This window comes from Onychomys torridus, chromosome 16 (genome assembly GCF_903995425.1).
Source record: "Onychomys torridus chromosome 16, mOncTor1.1, whole genome shotgun sequence".
Classification (NCBI taxonomy): Eukaryota; Metazoa; Chordata; class Mammalia; order Rodentia; family Cricetidae; genus Onychomys; species Onychomys torridus.
This window is the reverse complement of record NC_050458.1, coordinates 1,887,597-1,903,840: the sequence shown is the minus strand read 5'-3', so window position 1 is coordinate 1,903,840 and position 16,244 is coordinate 1,887,597. Positions and strand designations below refer to the sequence as shown.

Here is a 16,244-nt window from a genome sequence, read left to right as displayed (position 1 = left end):
GGCACCTGCTTTCCTCCCTCACCAGGGGCACTCATAAATGTCAGTCAGGGGTATTGTTTGAGACTGTGGATATCCTACTTCATTATTGGAAGCCAGTTGAAAATGTCAATAATTATCAAGCTATGTGAAACCCTCATTGGTAACAAACAGAGCAGGGCATCTCATGTTCTTTCTCTAGGCCAGCCACTTCCTCCCATTACACTGATAATTTAAGAAGGGTTTTGTCTTCTCATGAAATGCTTGGCAATTTCACATGGCAATGCACACTCGGGGATTAGAGTGTCCTGCCCTGTCACTCCCCACTCCATTCCCTTGAGGGTCTCTCTGAACCTGGAGCTATGATGGCAGGCAGCAAGCTCCACTGACTCCATCTCCGCCCCACAACACTGGTGTTGAGGTAAATTCATGGCCATACACAGCTTCTGGCATGGGTGCTAAGGATTCAAACTCAGGTCCCCATGCTTGAGTCGCAAGCACCCTTGCTCACTCAGCCATCTCCTCAGCTACCAGTTCTACTATTTCAATGTCAGACATAATTAAAGGTGCATGCAAAATGTAGTCAATGTTTCATAATACATTATGATTTCTAAACAGCAATGTTTAGAGATGTGTAAGGTGAAATCTTAGACTCTGTGATATCTATTCTTGGTTGTCAGCTTGACTACATCTGGTATTAACTAAAATCCAAAAATAGAGGGCACATTTCTGAGAGATTTTTTTCTTACTTTGAAATAGGAAAATCCATTTCTAATCTAGATCTTTGAGGTAGGAAGGCACTCCTTCAATCCAGATCCCTTTGGTTTTTCAAGATGGGGTATCTCTGTGTAACCTTGGCTGTCCTAGAACTCAGTTTGTACACCAGGCCAGCCTTGAACTCACAGAGATCTGCCTCCCTCTGCCTTCTAAGTGCCCAGCTTTTTTTTTTTGTTGTTGTTGTTTCATAATACAACTTTAAAAAAATTATTTATTTGTATATGCATTGGTATTTTGCCTGCATGTGTGTTTATGTGAGGGTTCTCAAATCCCCTGGAATTGGAGTTACAGACAGTTGTGAGGTACCATGTGAGTCCTGGGAATTAAATTCAGGTCCTCTGGAAGAGCAGCTAGTGCTCTTAACCACTGAGCCATCTCCTCAGCTCCAATCCAGATCTTTTGAGCTAGGAAAAAACATGCCTTTCATCTGGGTCTTGAGGTAGGAAGACACACCTTTAATCTGCCACACCTTCTGCTGGAAGTCCATATAAGGACACGGAAGAAGGAAGCTTTTGTTTTTTCCCTCACACCTTGCTGGCAAATCCCTTCCTTCACTGGCATTAAAGTCCACTTCTTCAGGATCCCAGTGTATACAGAAGACCAGCTGAGTCATCCAGTCGGTGGACTGAACAACTAAATTCTTTGACTTTCTGTTCACAGACAATTGCTGGATTAGCTAGACCACAACCTGTAAGTCATCCTAATAAATAAACCTTTCTATATAGAAAGAACCACCTATAAACTGTGTCATTCTAGAGAATCCTGACTAATACAAATTTCCTTCATTAGCTAAATTTTAAGTAGTAAAATAACATATTTATAAAGAAGTGTCCCTAAATTCTGTTGCCTGTACCCTTGAACTGTCTGTGTGGGGAGGAGAGTAGTGGTCCTGCTCCCACATGCCCAGGCCAGACTAAGGAGCCTGCATCCATTTTAGTCTTTGTCACTCACTTCCTGAGTCTATTGCCACACTGCCACATGGGTGGCACTGCTGCAGGGGAGGTCGAACATCGGAGAGGAAAAGATCTCAAGGTTAGCTGGTAGAAACAAAGTGAGCAAGGCTGGCAAGTGGAGAAAGGAATAAACCCTTCAACAACACCTGGGGAGAGACAAGCCTGGGAAGGCAAGTGAGCAGCAGAATATCCACACAAGTAGACAGCTGAGAGACAGCCTTGCACTCACTCTTAGGAATGAAGACATGGAGAATATGTGAGCAACTGAGCAGGGACAGTGAGGGTTTCTACGAAGGCTGTTATGCTGTGCTGGTTGCCATGCAAATAGTACCCCCCTAGACACACACACACACCACCCCTGATAGGACAGGGATATATAAAAGAAAACAAATGTGCACAGAGGATGTGGCAGCATCTGTGGGTAGGACAATGTGTCTTTCAGCTAGCATTATCTTGAGGAGCCTGTGGAGGAACTGGCAAGGGAATGTGTGCTGTTGGTAAAATGGGAAGAAATCTAGGGGCTCTGGGAACTGCACAAATGCTGTTTTGACTCTAACTGCCACAGTCATGGCCTGGATAGGACAGGCTGGGGAACCCGTGCTCATTTGTTCTATTGGCTTGAGCATTGATCTGAATGGCACCTGCAAGTCGGATGGCTTGTTAGACCCTGACTTTTGCCCACCCAGGAAGCTTGGGGTGGTTAGAAGTTCCCTCAGGCATAAAGTCAAAGGATCATCATTACTGTCTGCTTAAAGGCTCAGACTTGTCCTAAAAGTCCCTGAAGTTCTAAACTATTAGTTCCTCGCTTGTCTGGGCTTGTCTCCTTTTCAGATCCCCTGCCTGAGAGAGCCCATCTTCAGGCTAATGTCCGAGTTTGCCTGTGAGCTCCATTCTCATCCCTCTGCTGCCTGGTCAGCCCTGGGTCTCCGTGGTCATGGCCTTCACGGGTGGTGTTCTCTTAAACCACTATCTTGGAAGTGGTTTGGTGACCCTGAGGTTCCCTGGAACTCCTTCAGAAGATCCATGAGGTCAGGCTTGTGTCCATAACATGTATGTTCACCTTTCATTCTCTCAGACTTTCATGAGTGTAAATAATGAAAAATGTCAGCTGGTGTGGTTTTAGATTCTACAGTACAACTAATTTCAAGAAACTACTCTCTGTCAAGTTTCATGTGCTGTCAAAGAAGACCCTTCATGAGAAGATTGCTGCAGATGCCTCTCATTTCCCCAGCTACACGCAATACACTTATCTATGTGGTATTTATGTACAGCCCAACCAACACATCCCATGGCTGGAAATGCAGCTCAGTGGAAAAGCAATTGCTTAGCATGCCCAAGGCTCTGTGTTCAATACCTAGCATTACTCCCTCCCCACAAATCATCACAGACTGAACAAAGGAAAAGCAGGAATCCAGGAATGTTATATTAAAGCAGACACTAAGTAGATTTGCAAAATTTAAGATAGAAATGCTGCTTTCACTAATTTTTATTATCGATAAAATAAATTTTTTTCTGGTTTCAAGACAGGGTCTCTCTTTGTAGCCCTGGCTGTTCTGGAGCTCAATCTGTAGACCAGGTTGGCCTCGAAATCAGAGATCTTCCTGCCTCTGTTTCCTGAGCACTGGGATTAAAGGTGTGCACCACCACCACCTGGTTTGATAAAGTCAATTTTAATAAAATAGCTTATATCAACACAGTATGAATTTATTATTATTTTTTGTTAATCAATATGTTTTAAGGCCTTCACTTTAGTTCCTAGTACAGTAACTCATGATATTTCTAGCCCATAAGAAGCTCTTTGAAGTTCTCAGTTTATTCCTGAGTGTGTGAGGAAGATTCCTGAAACCAAAAAGTTTGAGAAATCATGTTCAGCTGGCAGACTTGTTAATTTGGAGATGTCTGCATGGTTGCACACAGATGCTTCCAAACTATTGATCTTTCTGTAAGCCTGTTCCCCACCACCTCACTGCACACTCTTCATGGAGGCTGTTGATCTTAAGCTTTCCACCTATATCCCGTGTCTGTCCCAATGTAGAAACCCCACATGGATGAAAAGGGAGAAATAAGCCCATGTGAACAGAGGAGTGAATACCTACAAACACTGACAGGAGGAATAGGTATATCCACGCATGTTCAGTGGGGGTGTATGTGTGTGTACATGTTTATGTGTGTGTAGATGAATGGGTGTGCATGTGTGTGCGGATCAGAGGTCAACGTTGGCTGTTGCTCCTCATGACTCCATATACTTTCTTCCTTTTTTGTCAGAAAAATTTGTAGAAATTTAATTATGAGTCACAGGTATACACACACACACACACACATACACACACACACACACACACACACACACACTTATGTGTCTGTCTGTCTGTCTCTCTTGCTTTCTTCCTACCAAACACTGACTCAACTAAGCAAGGCACATATGAGCTCACAGAGACTGACACAGTAAACACAGTGCCTACCCTGGACTGTATCAAGTCCTCTGATAGATATTATAGCTTTTAGCTTAGTATTTTTAAGGAACTCTTGAGTGTGAGCAAGTGTATCTCTGATTCTTGTGCCTGCTATTAGGACTCTTTTCCTTCTTTTGGGCTGCTGTGTCCAACTCTGATATGATGGGTTTCACTTTCTTCTCTTGAGACAGTCTCTGGCTTGCAATTGAACAGCCATTGCGCCCTATAGACATTCTAGTCTCCACCTCTTCACTCCTGGACTTATTGGCCCACAGTACAATTTTAGCATAAGTTCTGGTCATCAAACTCATGTTCTCATACTTGCACAGCAAGAACTTTACCAATGAACAGCTCCCCAGCCCCATTTATTTCTGAGACTCTGATTTTAATACAGATAGAAAAACACATATACGTGGCCTTGTACATTCTTTTCTTTCTTTCTTTTTTCTTTTTTTTTTTTTGGCCGGACGTTGTGGTGCATGTCTTTAATCCCAGCACTCGTAGGCAGACAGGTGGATCTCTATGAGTTTGAGGTCAGTATGAGTTACAGATTAAGTTCTAGGAAGAGCGAGGGCTACACAGAAAAACCCTGTCTTGAAAAACCAAATAATAATAATAATAATAATAATAATAATAATAATATGTTCAAACAAAAACTTAACTTAAGTTGGCTGGTCATGGTGGCACATGCCTTCAATCTTAGTGCTCAGGTGGTAGACGCAGGCAGATCTCTGGAGTTTGAAGCCAGCCTGGTCTACATAGAGAGTTTCAGACCAGCCAGAACTATGCACTAAGATCCTATCTCTAAATAAGTAAATAAACTAACCTAAGGGACAATTTTGTTTCTACTCAAAGTTCAGGGAAACTCTTGTAAGCGAATAACCAGGGAATACATCCTACTGATAGACACCATGAATGTGGCCAAAGTAACTTGTTCCAGGACTGCAGTGTAGCCTGGACAGAGTTCTGAACACAGAAAAAAAAAAAACAAGCACACATAAAACACAAGACACCTTACTGTGAGGATGATCGGGCTAAGGCCAGCCAACAAGTGTGGCTTCTCCACCCTGGTCACCTTCAAAGTGCCACCGAGGCAGACTGTGATCCAGAATGCTGGCCAGAGTTGCTGTGTTTGCTCTCCAGTTTCATGGCTTCCTTTGTGAGCAAAGCTGCCTTTCTGCATGTGTGAGAACATGAGTGTCTGAGGCTCAGGGAGCAGAAAAGCAGCTACACACAGCATGCCACATCCAGGCCCAAGTTGGAGGTGTCCCTGTCCCCTTTGTCCCTAACACATTCCCCAGTAAAATGAGAAAGAGAGGGTAGTGCTAGTTTGGGGTGTCTGAAGAGACACTATGACCCAGCATTTAACTGGGGGCTTGCTTACAGTTTCAGAGAGTTAGTCCATGATCATCCCAGGGTGGGGTGGTGGGGAGCATGACAATAGACAAGATGGCTCTGGAGCAGTAGCTGAGAGCTTACAGTGATCCACAGTGAGAGGCAGAGAAAGAGTTAACTGGGAACAGCATGGGCCTTTGAAACCTCAAAGCCCACCCCCAGTGACACACCTCCTCCAACAAGGACACACCTCCTCCAACAAGGACACACCCCCTCCAACAAGGACACACCCCCTCCAACAAGGACACACTTCCTCCAACAAGGACACACCCCCTCCAACAAGGACACACCCCCTCCAACAAGGACACACCCCCTCCAACAAGGACACACCTCCTCCAACAAGGACACACCCCCTCCAACAAGGACACACCCCCTCCAACAAGGACACACCCCCTCCAACAGGGACACACCTCCTCCAACAAGGACACACCCCCTCCAACAAGGACACACCTCATCCAACAAGGACACACCTCCTCCAACAAAAACATACCTCCTTCAACAAGGACACACCCCCTCCAACAAGGACACACCCCCTCCAACAGGGACACACCTCCTCCAACAAGGACACACCCCCTCCAACAAGGACACACCTCCTCCAACAAGGACACACCTCCTCCAACAAAAACATACCTCCTTCAACAAGGACACACCCCCTCCAACAAGGACACACCTCCTCCAACAAGGACACACCTCCTCCAACAAAAACATACCTCCTTCAACAAGGACACACCCCCTCCAACAAGGACACACCTCCTCCAACAAGGACACACCTCCTCCAACAAGGACACACCCCCTCCAACAAGGACACACCTCCTCCAACAAGGACACACCTCCTCCAACAAGGACACACCCCCTCCAACAAGGACACACCTCCTCCAACAAGGATACACCTCCTCCAACAAAAACATACCTCCTTCAACAAAAACATACCTCCTTCAACAAGGACACACCTCCTCCAACAAGGACACACCTCCTCCAACAAGGACACACCTCCTCCAACAAGGATATGCCTCCTCCAACCAGGATACACCTCCTCCAACAAGGATACACCTCCTCCAACCAGGATACACCTCCTAATCCTTCTAATCTTTCTCAAACAATTCACCTACTGGGGACTGAACATGCAAATGTATGAGCCTATGGGGGCCATCTTAACCAAACCATCACATGGGGATCAATACCTTTGGCAAAATAGGTGTCTACCTCTTGTCTCAGAAGTTTTAGAGTTACCAATTCAGATGGTGAGTGTGTATGTATGAGAAACAGACAGACAGACTAGGAGCCCAAAGAAGAAAAGAGAAGGTATACATTTTTCCAGTTAAGCCAGGGATGGGTCATCCCCAAACCAGCCTTATCAAAGACTCCTTGTGGGGCTTCAGACATAGCTCCACAACACAGAGCTTCCCTGGTGTGTGAAAAGAAGGCTCTGGGTTCCATCCCTATCGTCATAAAACAGTGTGAGATGTGGCTTCATAAACCCAGCTGTGCACTCACAGATGGTGGTGCAGGAAGCATCAAGATGTGTTCAGTCATTTGTATATACTTAAACATATATAATGTTAATCAGATAAATATCTTGACATTTTTTAACCCTTTAGCCAATGTGCTAAACATTTCCTAGTTCTTTTCAATGTATGCAGAAGTCTTGTGTTTATGGCACTATGACTCTCAGGAGACTAAAGACTGTTCAGTTAACATCAGTACAGGTTCTGCCCTATCAGAACAGGGTTCTTCAGTCCTTTGGTCCCTAGCTGTAATTTGTGGTCCCCAGGTATCTGTCCAAAGGGCCCAGGTCACAAGCTGTAAAGGTAAATTGTTTTCAGATACTGTCTGTCATACAGATTGGTACTAAAGCCAGTGTTTACTGTGTACTTAGAATGTACAGAAATTGCCTCATTTACTCTCCTGAAAATGCTCCAAAGTCAACATTTCTGTGTCCATTTTACAGACAAAGGAACTGAGCCTCAGAAAGTTCACCCATAGGAAACAGCAGCAGGACTTGTATTCAGACTCACACCAAAATACATTCTTGCCACATTGGCCAGCCCGCTTGTCAGACCAGACAATTTGCTGGTATTCTGTATGTTTTGGGGCATTTTCTTTCTGAAGAAAATATGTTCCCTAGATGGAAATAACTGAGACCTGCCACTTTCCATTCCCGTGTCTCCACCACTCTGCCATGCTTTTCCTACAACACCATATGGGCGGACTTATCCAGACAAGTTTAATACTTTTTTTTCTTGGAACACCTCTGTCCAGGAAGTCCAGCAGGGACATTTTCTGAAGAAAAACTGTTTGTTCTATGTATTGGAGCAAAGTTATGAGCACACATTAAACCCAAGAAGCTTAATTGTAATTTGAAAACCTGGATATTTCCCATCCTCAGTCCAGATGTACTAATCACCAGTGGGATTTCCCCAGCCCCCAGCACAGCCAGCAGAGAACCCAGAAGCAGGAGCCTCCCCAGCCCAGGTGCTCTGGTCCAGGGCCTTGCTGACCTGCTGGGGCGGGTACCCCTCACTCACCCAGCAGTGCAGTCTGGGGATGCATCCGGACATGGCGGCCTCTGGAGGGAAATCTGGCTTGGGCACGATCTCTGGCTCCAGCTGGCAGGAGAACTAACTGCCCAAGCATTAGCAAACACCCCACCAGCATCTTCTCCATTTTCAAGGGGATCATGGCTGTGGTCATGGCTGTAATACAAACACAAGAAAGGCAAGTGAGATTTCTGGGTTCCCTGACATCAGGGAGCTACAGCACCATGGCCCTGAGTTTTTGGGTCCCAAACATGCCATTTGTCTGTTTGACCCTTCCAAACTTGAGGATGCCACATAGGTTGGCCAGTTCCTCTAGAGTACACATTTTTTGTTGTTGTTGTTTTGTTTTTTGTTTGTTTTGGGGTTTTTGTTTGTTTGTTTGTTTTATTTTTAGTTTTTCAAGATAGGATTTCTGTGTGTAGTCCTGGCTGTCCTGGAATTAGCTCTGTAGCCCAGGCTGGCCTCAAAATTCACAGAGATCCTCCTGCTTTTGCCTCCTGAGTGATTAAAGGCATGTATGCACCACCACTGCCCAGCATCTGGAGTACTTTTGAGTTGGCAGGGCCATGGGAAATTCCTTCATCACCTTGGGTCACCAGTCTACCTTGAAGGTTTTTATCAACTCAATTTATCATTGATGAGGCACATTCTACATCTTAGATTTGAAAGTGGGGGGATCTGAGAATTCCAGGTAATAATGGTCTTTCTGCCTATCAGTAGCAGACTGTACAAGTTAATAGACATTAGTGTCCCTAGAAATAAGTTTGGAGCTGACATGGGTAGTATGACAGGGGCAGTTCTATCCCCATCCCCAGTCTCTGCATCCTTTTTATTTTGATAGAGTATTGCTGTGTGGCCCAGGTTGGCAGTGAACTCATCATCCTTCATTCATTTAGCTAACATTCTTCCTACATTCCCAAATGCTTAGTGAGGCTAACTAGCTTGCTCAAGGTCACATATAGCATCCATTAGCAGAAAACCGAATTGACCCACAAAAGATCAGTTCCAGGAACTAAAACAAACAACTCCCCAATCCTGAATAACTGAGTAAACCATTCCACAAATTGCTTTTAGGAACTGACCTGCTGATGAACTCAGGTCTGTCAACTGCTAAAGCCAACCCACTTGTTACTCAGCATGAAAAGTATGTTAAAAATAGAGACTGTCTATTCGGTGCTTACTGTGAGCCGGGCACTGGGCTAAAGACTTGGAAAATACTAAGTGGCTGAATTCTCATGGTAACTCAAGAAGTAATTTGCCTAGTCATGTGGCTTATCAGGTTCATTCCTGACAGATAACTCTTGTTCATCTTCCCCCAATTAAATAGTTTATAGTCTGCTAGTTGAATTGGCTGCTCTTTATAACTTTAACTCTGAGATTCCTTCTGAAAAGATAGAGGGAAAAAAAATTAGACTATCTTGTGCTGAGGATATCACTCTGCATGCTGTTGCTCTTATTGGTTAATAAATAAAGTGCTGATTGGCCAGTAGCCAGGCAGGAAGTATAGGTGGGACAAAGAGAGAGGAGAATTCTAGGAACAGGAAGGCTGAGTCAGGAGTCACCAGCCAGACACAGAGGAAGCAAAATGTAAAAGTACCAGTAAGCTACAAGCCACGTGGAATAGAAATGGGTTAATTTAAGATATAAGAACAGATAGCAAGATGCCTGCCATGGTCATAGAGTTTATAAGTAATATAAGTCTCTGTGTGTTTATTTGGGTCTGAGTGGCTGTGGGCTTGGGCAGGACTGGAGAAAACTCCAGCTACAATCTTGCCTCTTTTTTTTCTTTTTCTTTTTCTTTTTTTTTTTTTTTCAGAGCTGAGGACCAAACCCAGAGCCTTGCACTTGCTAGGCAAGTGCTCTACCACTGAGCTAAATCCCCAACACCCCCTTCTTTTTCTTTTTTAAGTATTACTTTATTTTATGTGCATGGATGTTTTGCCTACATGTATGTCTGTGCACACAAATGCAATATATGAGAGTCCTGAAGAGGGCATCAGATCCCCTGGACCTGGGGTTACAGACAGCTGTGAGCTGCCATGTGGGTGCTGGGAACTGAACCCTGGTCCTCTGCAAGAGCTGCCAGTGCTCTTAACTGCTGAGTATCTCTCTAGCCCTTCCTCTTTTTCTAATCTCTAAATCTATTACTTGCTTTCATAGTTTCTTGATAGTAATCACACAATTTGATATGCTACTCTAAATGTATGGCACCATCCATAAGTGATTTCTATTATTTTATCTTTCTGTGTCTAACTTGCTTCATGTAGTAGAATGTCCTCCAGGTCAACCTGTTTTGTTCCATAATAAATACAATATGAACTGAACTCAGGTTATCAGGCATGGGGCAAAACCCTTTACCCACTGAGCCACCCCACCGGCTGCTCTGTTGTTATCTTACCATTCTTCATTTGAGTCAATTATGTATACATGTTGATCTATGATTTTTAGAATTTATTTTTTGAGACAGGGTCTCACTTTATAATTCTAGCTGGCCTCCAACTAACAAAGGGGTCCTCCTACCTCTGCCTTCCAAGTGCTGGGATTAAAGGGATGCACCTCCATGCCCAGTGCTGCTCTAAGACTGAAGATGGTTTAAACACAACTTTACTCAACTGTGGTGATATTTTGTTTGTGCTCTAACAAATAAAGCTTGCCTGGAGATCAGAGTGCAGAGCTAGCCACTAGTTAACCATAGAAGCCAGCCAGTGGTGGCACACACTTTTAATCCCAACACTTGGGATCTTATGCCTTTGATCCCAGTATTTAGGAGGCACACACACCTTTAACTCTAGCACTAGGGAGGTGGAGACAGGCAGTAATCTGACTGGGTGGAGATAAGGTGTTGGAGACAGCTGCTCAGCCCTTTCAGGCAGAGGAGTTGGCGAGGTAGCTGTGGTTTACTCCTTTCTCTCTCTGATCTTTCATCATTTATGCTGCTATCTGGCTCCGGGTTTTTATTATTAAGGCCAATTAGAATTCAAGTTTCATCTGGCATCCAACTTTTGGGGCAAGAATTCACAAAAAGAGCCACTTGCCTGTGGCTTTGCAGTCACTGGAACAGGCCAGAACTGCATGTGGCTGGAGTCACTACCCTGCCGGCTAAGGTTGTCCTTTCTTTTCCTCAAGCTTCTGAGTGAGTTGGAACTTTTTGGTTGCAGCCTATCTGCAACAAACTCCATAGGCTTTTGGGCTCCAAAAACTGCAGGAGTTAGCCACTTTCGAAAACTCCCCTGGCTCTTTGGCTTTTTCTCTCCCAATGGATTGTAGGCTTTCCCTGGAGCCCCTCCTCAGTCTGCTGCCTTGAAAACTGCTCAGGCTTCTCCTATTCTCACAGAGCACTCAGCTCCACACTTCATTGTCATCTGAATCATCATTGTTGACAGATCTGGTGAGACAATTGGGAATTATTCAAGGGAGGAATTAGTTAGAAGAGAGAGTTTTTTCCCACATAAAAAAAATGGGAAAAATGTCAGGAAGTGATGGTGCACGCCTTTAATCCCAGCACTCTTGGGAGGCAGAGCCAGGCGGATCCTGTGAGTTTGAGGTCAGCCTGGTGTACTAAGTGAGATCCAGGACAGGCACCTGGATCTACACAAAACTACACAGAGAAACCCTGTCTCGAAACCTACCCCCCCCCAAAAAAAAATGGAAAACACTATTACAATGGAGGGAGTTAGGTCTCTATGATAATATGCAAGACAGTTTGAAAATAGAACAATTAAATCAGAGGATAATGAATTTAGATGGGATTTGTGTAATGTCAATTATAAATATATCTGTTTGATCATTTTTGTTTTATCATTTAAAAAGTTGGTTAATATGAGTGCCAAGATAAAAGTTTTAGAAAAACTTACTAAAATAGATCATAGAGATATTCAGACTCAGACAGTGGAATTTAAAGGAGAACCAATCTCAGCATTGCATTATAGAGAGGAACAGTCGAAGGTTTTCAAACAGCCAACCTTAATTTATCCAGTAACTTTACAGGAATTACCAAGTGACAGATATCCCCAAGGCTGTGTGACAGCTGAATGGACTCCTGTGGAAATGTTAGATCTTAGGAGATTCAAGGAAGTGATAGTCTCATATGGCATGCATTCACCTTTTGTGAAGCAGATGTTAAACTCATGGTCAACTTGTAATAGAATTATCCCTCAAGACTGGAGAGACTTGGTTACAAAAATCTTGGAGCATAGTCCTCAATGAGGCTAAGACCATTGAACAATGAAGTAGGTCTAGAGGTATGGAAATCTCCCTAGACCAACTTCTTGGAGAGAGAGATTACACTAATATATAAAGGCAATCTCTATATGATGACCACACCCTGGCTTTATGCCACACAGCAGTCTTGAGTGCTTGGGACAGAACTGAAGAAGTAGGGAAGAAAAGTGAGTCATTTACTAAAGTGATACAGGGCCCAAAAGAAACCTTCATTGATTTTTTTACAAAGATTGACTTCAGCTGTAAATAGAATGATACCAAATTCAGAAGCTAGACAAATAATAATTGAATCTCTGGCTTTTGAAAATGCTAATGCACAATGCAAAAGGGTGAGTAGGCCACTAAAGGCAAGATCAGCACCCTTGGAGGAGTGGATCCCAGATATGATCAATATTGAATCTCATGACCGTGATGATGCTTGGATAGGAGAGGTGATTTCCAAAAGTTTGAAGAAAACTCAAAATGTCAGGTGATTAAATTGTGGTAAACAAGGTCACCTAAAAAGGGATTGTAAAAAGGGCATTCCTAGAAACAATGTTTTTTCTAAGAATAATCTTCACAGAATGCCCTTCCTTTTCAGAGCATGCAGAAGGTGTGGCAAAGGCAGACATTGGACTAATGAACGTAGATCAACAAAGGACAGACAAGGTAACCCTTTGCCATTGGGAAACACCTTGAGGGGCCTCTTGCAGGCTCCCATGTCAAATTTGGTTCAGTGATTTCCTGTCATTGTAGAGGAAACTCCTTCTCAGAGCAATTAAAAAACCTAATGTTTATTGTAAAAAAAAAAAAAAAAGAAAAAACTGCTCTGGATGATAGAACAGCTATAGAAGAGAGAAAAAATTCAGGAGAAACTATAAAGTGAATATTTTGGTAAATTTCTATAAAGGAACAAAGACCACAATGAAAAATACAAATAAATGACATCATGATTGAAGAGCTTGTAGACACAGCTGTGGATGTAACAATAATTGCACTAGAATCTTGACATCCAAATTGGCCTAATCAGGAGGTAAATGTTCAGCTGTTAGGGACTAGAATGTTATCTCAGGTAAACAGAGCACAGGATGGGTCCAATGTATAGGGCCAGAAGGACAGAGAGGAAAATTTAAGTTATATATGGCTAACATAACAATGAATTTATGGGGACATGATTTGTTACAGCAATGGAATACTCAGATTAACATTCTTCCAATCTCAGAAACAAACCATAAATTAACAGGTTGTAAAAGAACAGGACACAACAGCTGCTGATCTTTCAAAGGCACCAACATCCCTACCTTTAAAATGGTTGGTGGACAAACCTGTATGGGTTGAGCAATGGCCTTTAATATCAGAGAAACTGCAGATGGTACAGGAGCATATCAATGTAAAAGACTGTTTCTTCACTGTACCTTTAAAAGAAAAAGACAGAAAAATTTTCCTTCATGGTGCTTATAATTCTCAGCCTGTTAAGAGATTCTCCCACAGAGAATGTTAAATAATCCCACCCTGTGACAATATTTTGTACAACAGCCATTGGAAATGATACATAAACAATTTCATCAATCTATAGTTTACCATTACATTTATGACATGTTACAAGCTGATTCAGACCTAGATACTTTAGAAAGAATGTTTAAAGAAGTAAAGAAAGCCGTGTGGTGGTGGTGCATGCCTGTAATCCCAGCACTCAGGAGGCAGAGGCAGGCGGATCTCCAAAGTGAGTCCAGGAAAGGTGCAAAGCTACACAGAGGAACCCTGTCTCAAAAAAACCAAAAAAAAAAAAAAGTAAAGAAAATTATGTCTTGTTGAGGATTACAAATTGTTCCTGAAAAAATATAAAGAAGAGATTCTGTTAATTATTTAGGATATAAAATAGGTCTACAAAAAATTCAACCCCAAAAGGTGCAAACTAGGAGAGATAAATTGCGGACTCTTTTAAAAATTATTAATTATTTTTTTTCTATTATCAGCTTGATACAGTACAAATTCTTATCCTAACAGTGAGATGTTTCACTGAGGCTTGCTCAGTGGTTGAGTAAAACCAAAACTTATTATAAGCCACAGTCATCCTAGGGTCCCCCCTACTATATATAGCCTCCCTGGTTCTATGGGTTGCAGTCTGATTGTTCTTTGCTTTATATCTAGAATCCACTTATGAGTAAGTATAAACCATGTTTGTCTTTCTGGGTTTGGGTTACCTCACTCAGGATGATTTTTTCTAGTTCCATCCATTTGCCTGCAAATTTCATGCTGTCATTGTTTTTCTCTGCTGAGTTGTACTCCATTGTGTATATATACCACATTATTCAGCTGATAGGGCCTCTGCTTCAGTTCCTGCCCTGACTTCCCTGGATGATGTACCACAAGCTGTAAGATTAACAAACCCTCTCCATGTTTGTCCTTCTAAGTCTGGGTTTCCTAACTCAGGATGATATTTTCTAGTTAAATCCATTTGCCTGCAAATTTCATGCGGTCATTGTTTTTCTCTGCTGAGTAGTACTCCATTATGTATATGTGCCACATTTTCTTCCTTCCTTCCTTCCTTCCTTCCTTCCTTCCTTCCTTCCTTCCTTCCTTCCTTCCTTCCTTTCTTTTTTCTTTTTTGGTTTTTGAGACAGGGTTTCTCTCTGTGTAGCTTTGCACCTTTCCTGGAACTCACTTGGTAGCCCAGGCTTGCCTCAAACTCACAGAGATCAAATTGCAGACTCTTAATGACTTTCAAAGATTGCTGGGAGACATTGCCAATCTATGGGGTGAAAAATGATGAACTGAGTAATTTGTTTTGAACTTTAAATGGTGAGAAGGACTTAAATAGTCCAGGAGATTTATCAGCTGAAGCTGAGAGAGAATTGGCTTTGGTGGAAAAGAAAATACAGGATGTAAATGTGGATTGTTTGGATCCAGAGCTTGATTGTATTCCGGTTATTTACCCTCTATGAATTCTCCTATAGGAATATTAATGCTGAAGGAAGGTATTATCTTAGAATGAATCTTTTTACAACATAAACAGAGTAAAAAATTTAAAACTTATGTGGAAAATGCCTCTGAGTTGATTCTAACAAGAAGATTGAGACTTCGTCAATCATCAGGAATAGACCCAGCAGAAATTGTAGTACCTTTAACTAATGATGAAGTTGACAAATTATGGGCAGAAAGTGAGCCTTGCCAAAGAGCTTGCAGTAATTTTTAGGTGAGATTAACAACAAATATCCCCAAAGTGAGTGAATTAAATTTATCAAAAGACTAACTGGCTTCTTCCTCATGTTATAAGGGGAACACCAATTTCTGGAGCCCTTACTTTTTATACTGATGCAAACAAATCAGGAAAGGCAGGTTATTAGTCAGGAAACTTAAGTAAAGTGGCTCAAAGCACTTATGATTCTGTCCAAAAGTCAGAATTATATGCTATTTTCATGGTATTAATGGATTTTACAGAACCTCTTAAAATAGTTACCGACTCTCAGTATGCAGAAAGAGTGGCTTTACACATTGAAACTGCTGAATTTATTCCTGCTGAGTCAGAATTAACCATTATTTATTAAGCTACAAGAAATAATCCAGGAATAGGAATCGTCTCTTAAATATAACACACATCCAATCCCATATGGGTCTGCCAGGCCCTCTAGTACAAGGTAATGATGAAATTGATCACTTATTGATAGGAAATGTGCTGGAAGCCTCAGAGTTCCATAAAATATACCATGTCAGTAACAAGAGTTTGAAAAAGGATTCTTCCATCACTTGGCAACAAGCCAAGGAAATTATAAGGAAATGTCCTACTTGCTTTTTTTTTTTTTTCAACCAAACTCCATTACCTGCAGGAAGTAACCCAAAGGGTACTTAAAGGAATGAAATCTGGCAGATGGATGTGTTTCATTTTGTAGAATTTGGAAAAGTAAAACATGTATACCATACCATTGATACCTATTCAGGATTTAAATGAGTAA

At 42.4% G+C, this 16,244-nt stretch overlaps 1 protein-coding gene across 1 annotated transcript in view; it reads right to left on the bottom strand.

The window, feature by feature from the left end:
- Positions 1-13,702, bottom strand: part of LOC118596928 (matrilin-2-like) — a 70,965-nt gene extending 57,263 nt beyond the window's left edge. Inside the window, exons 1-2 of the mRNA XM_036208011.1 lie at positions 13,617-13,702; positions 8,080-8,247 (exon numbers count right to left, since the gene is read on the bottom strand). Of these exons, the coding sequence (XP_036063904.1) occupies positions 8,080-8,245 (166 nt within the window). The 5' untranslated portion in view covers positions 8,246-8,247; positions 13,617-13,702. The remainder of the gene's footprint in view (positions 1-8,079; positions 8,248-13,616) is intronic.
- Positions 13,703-16,244: the final 2,542 nt, after the last annotated feature.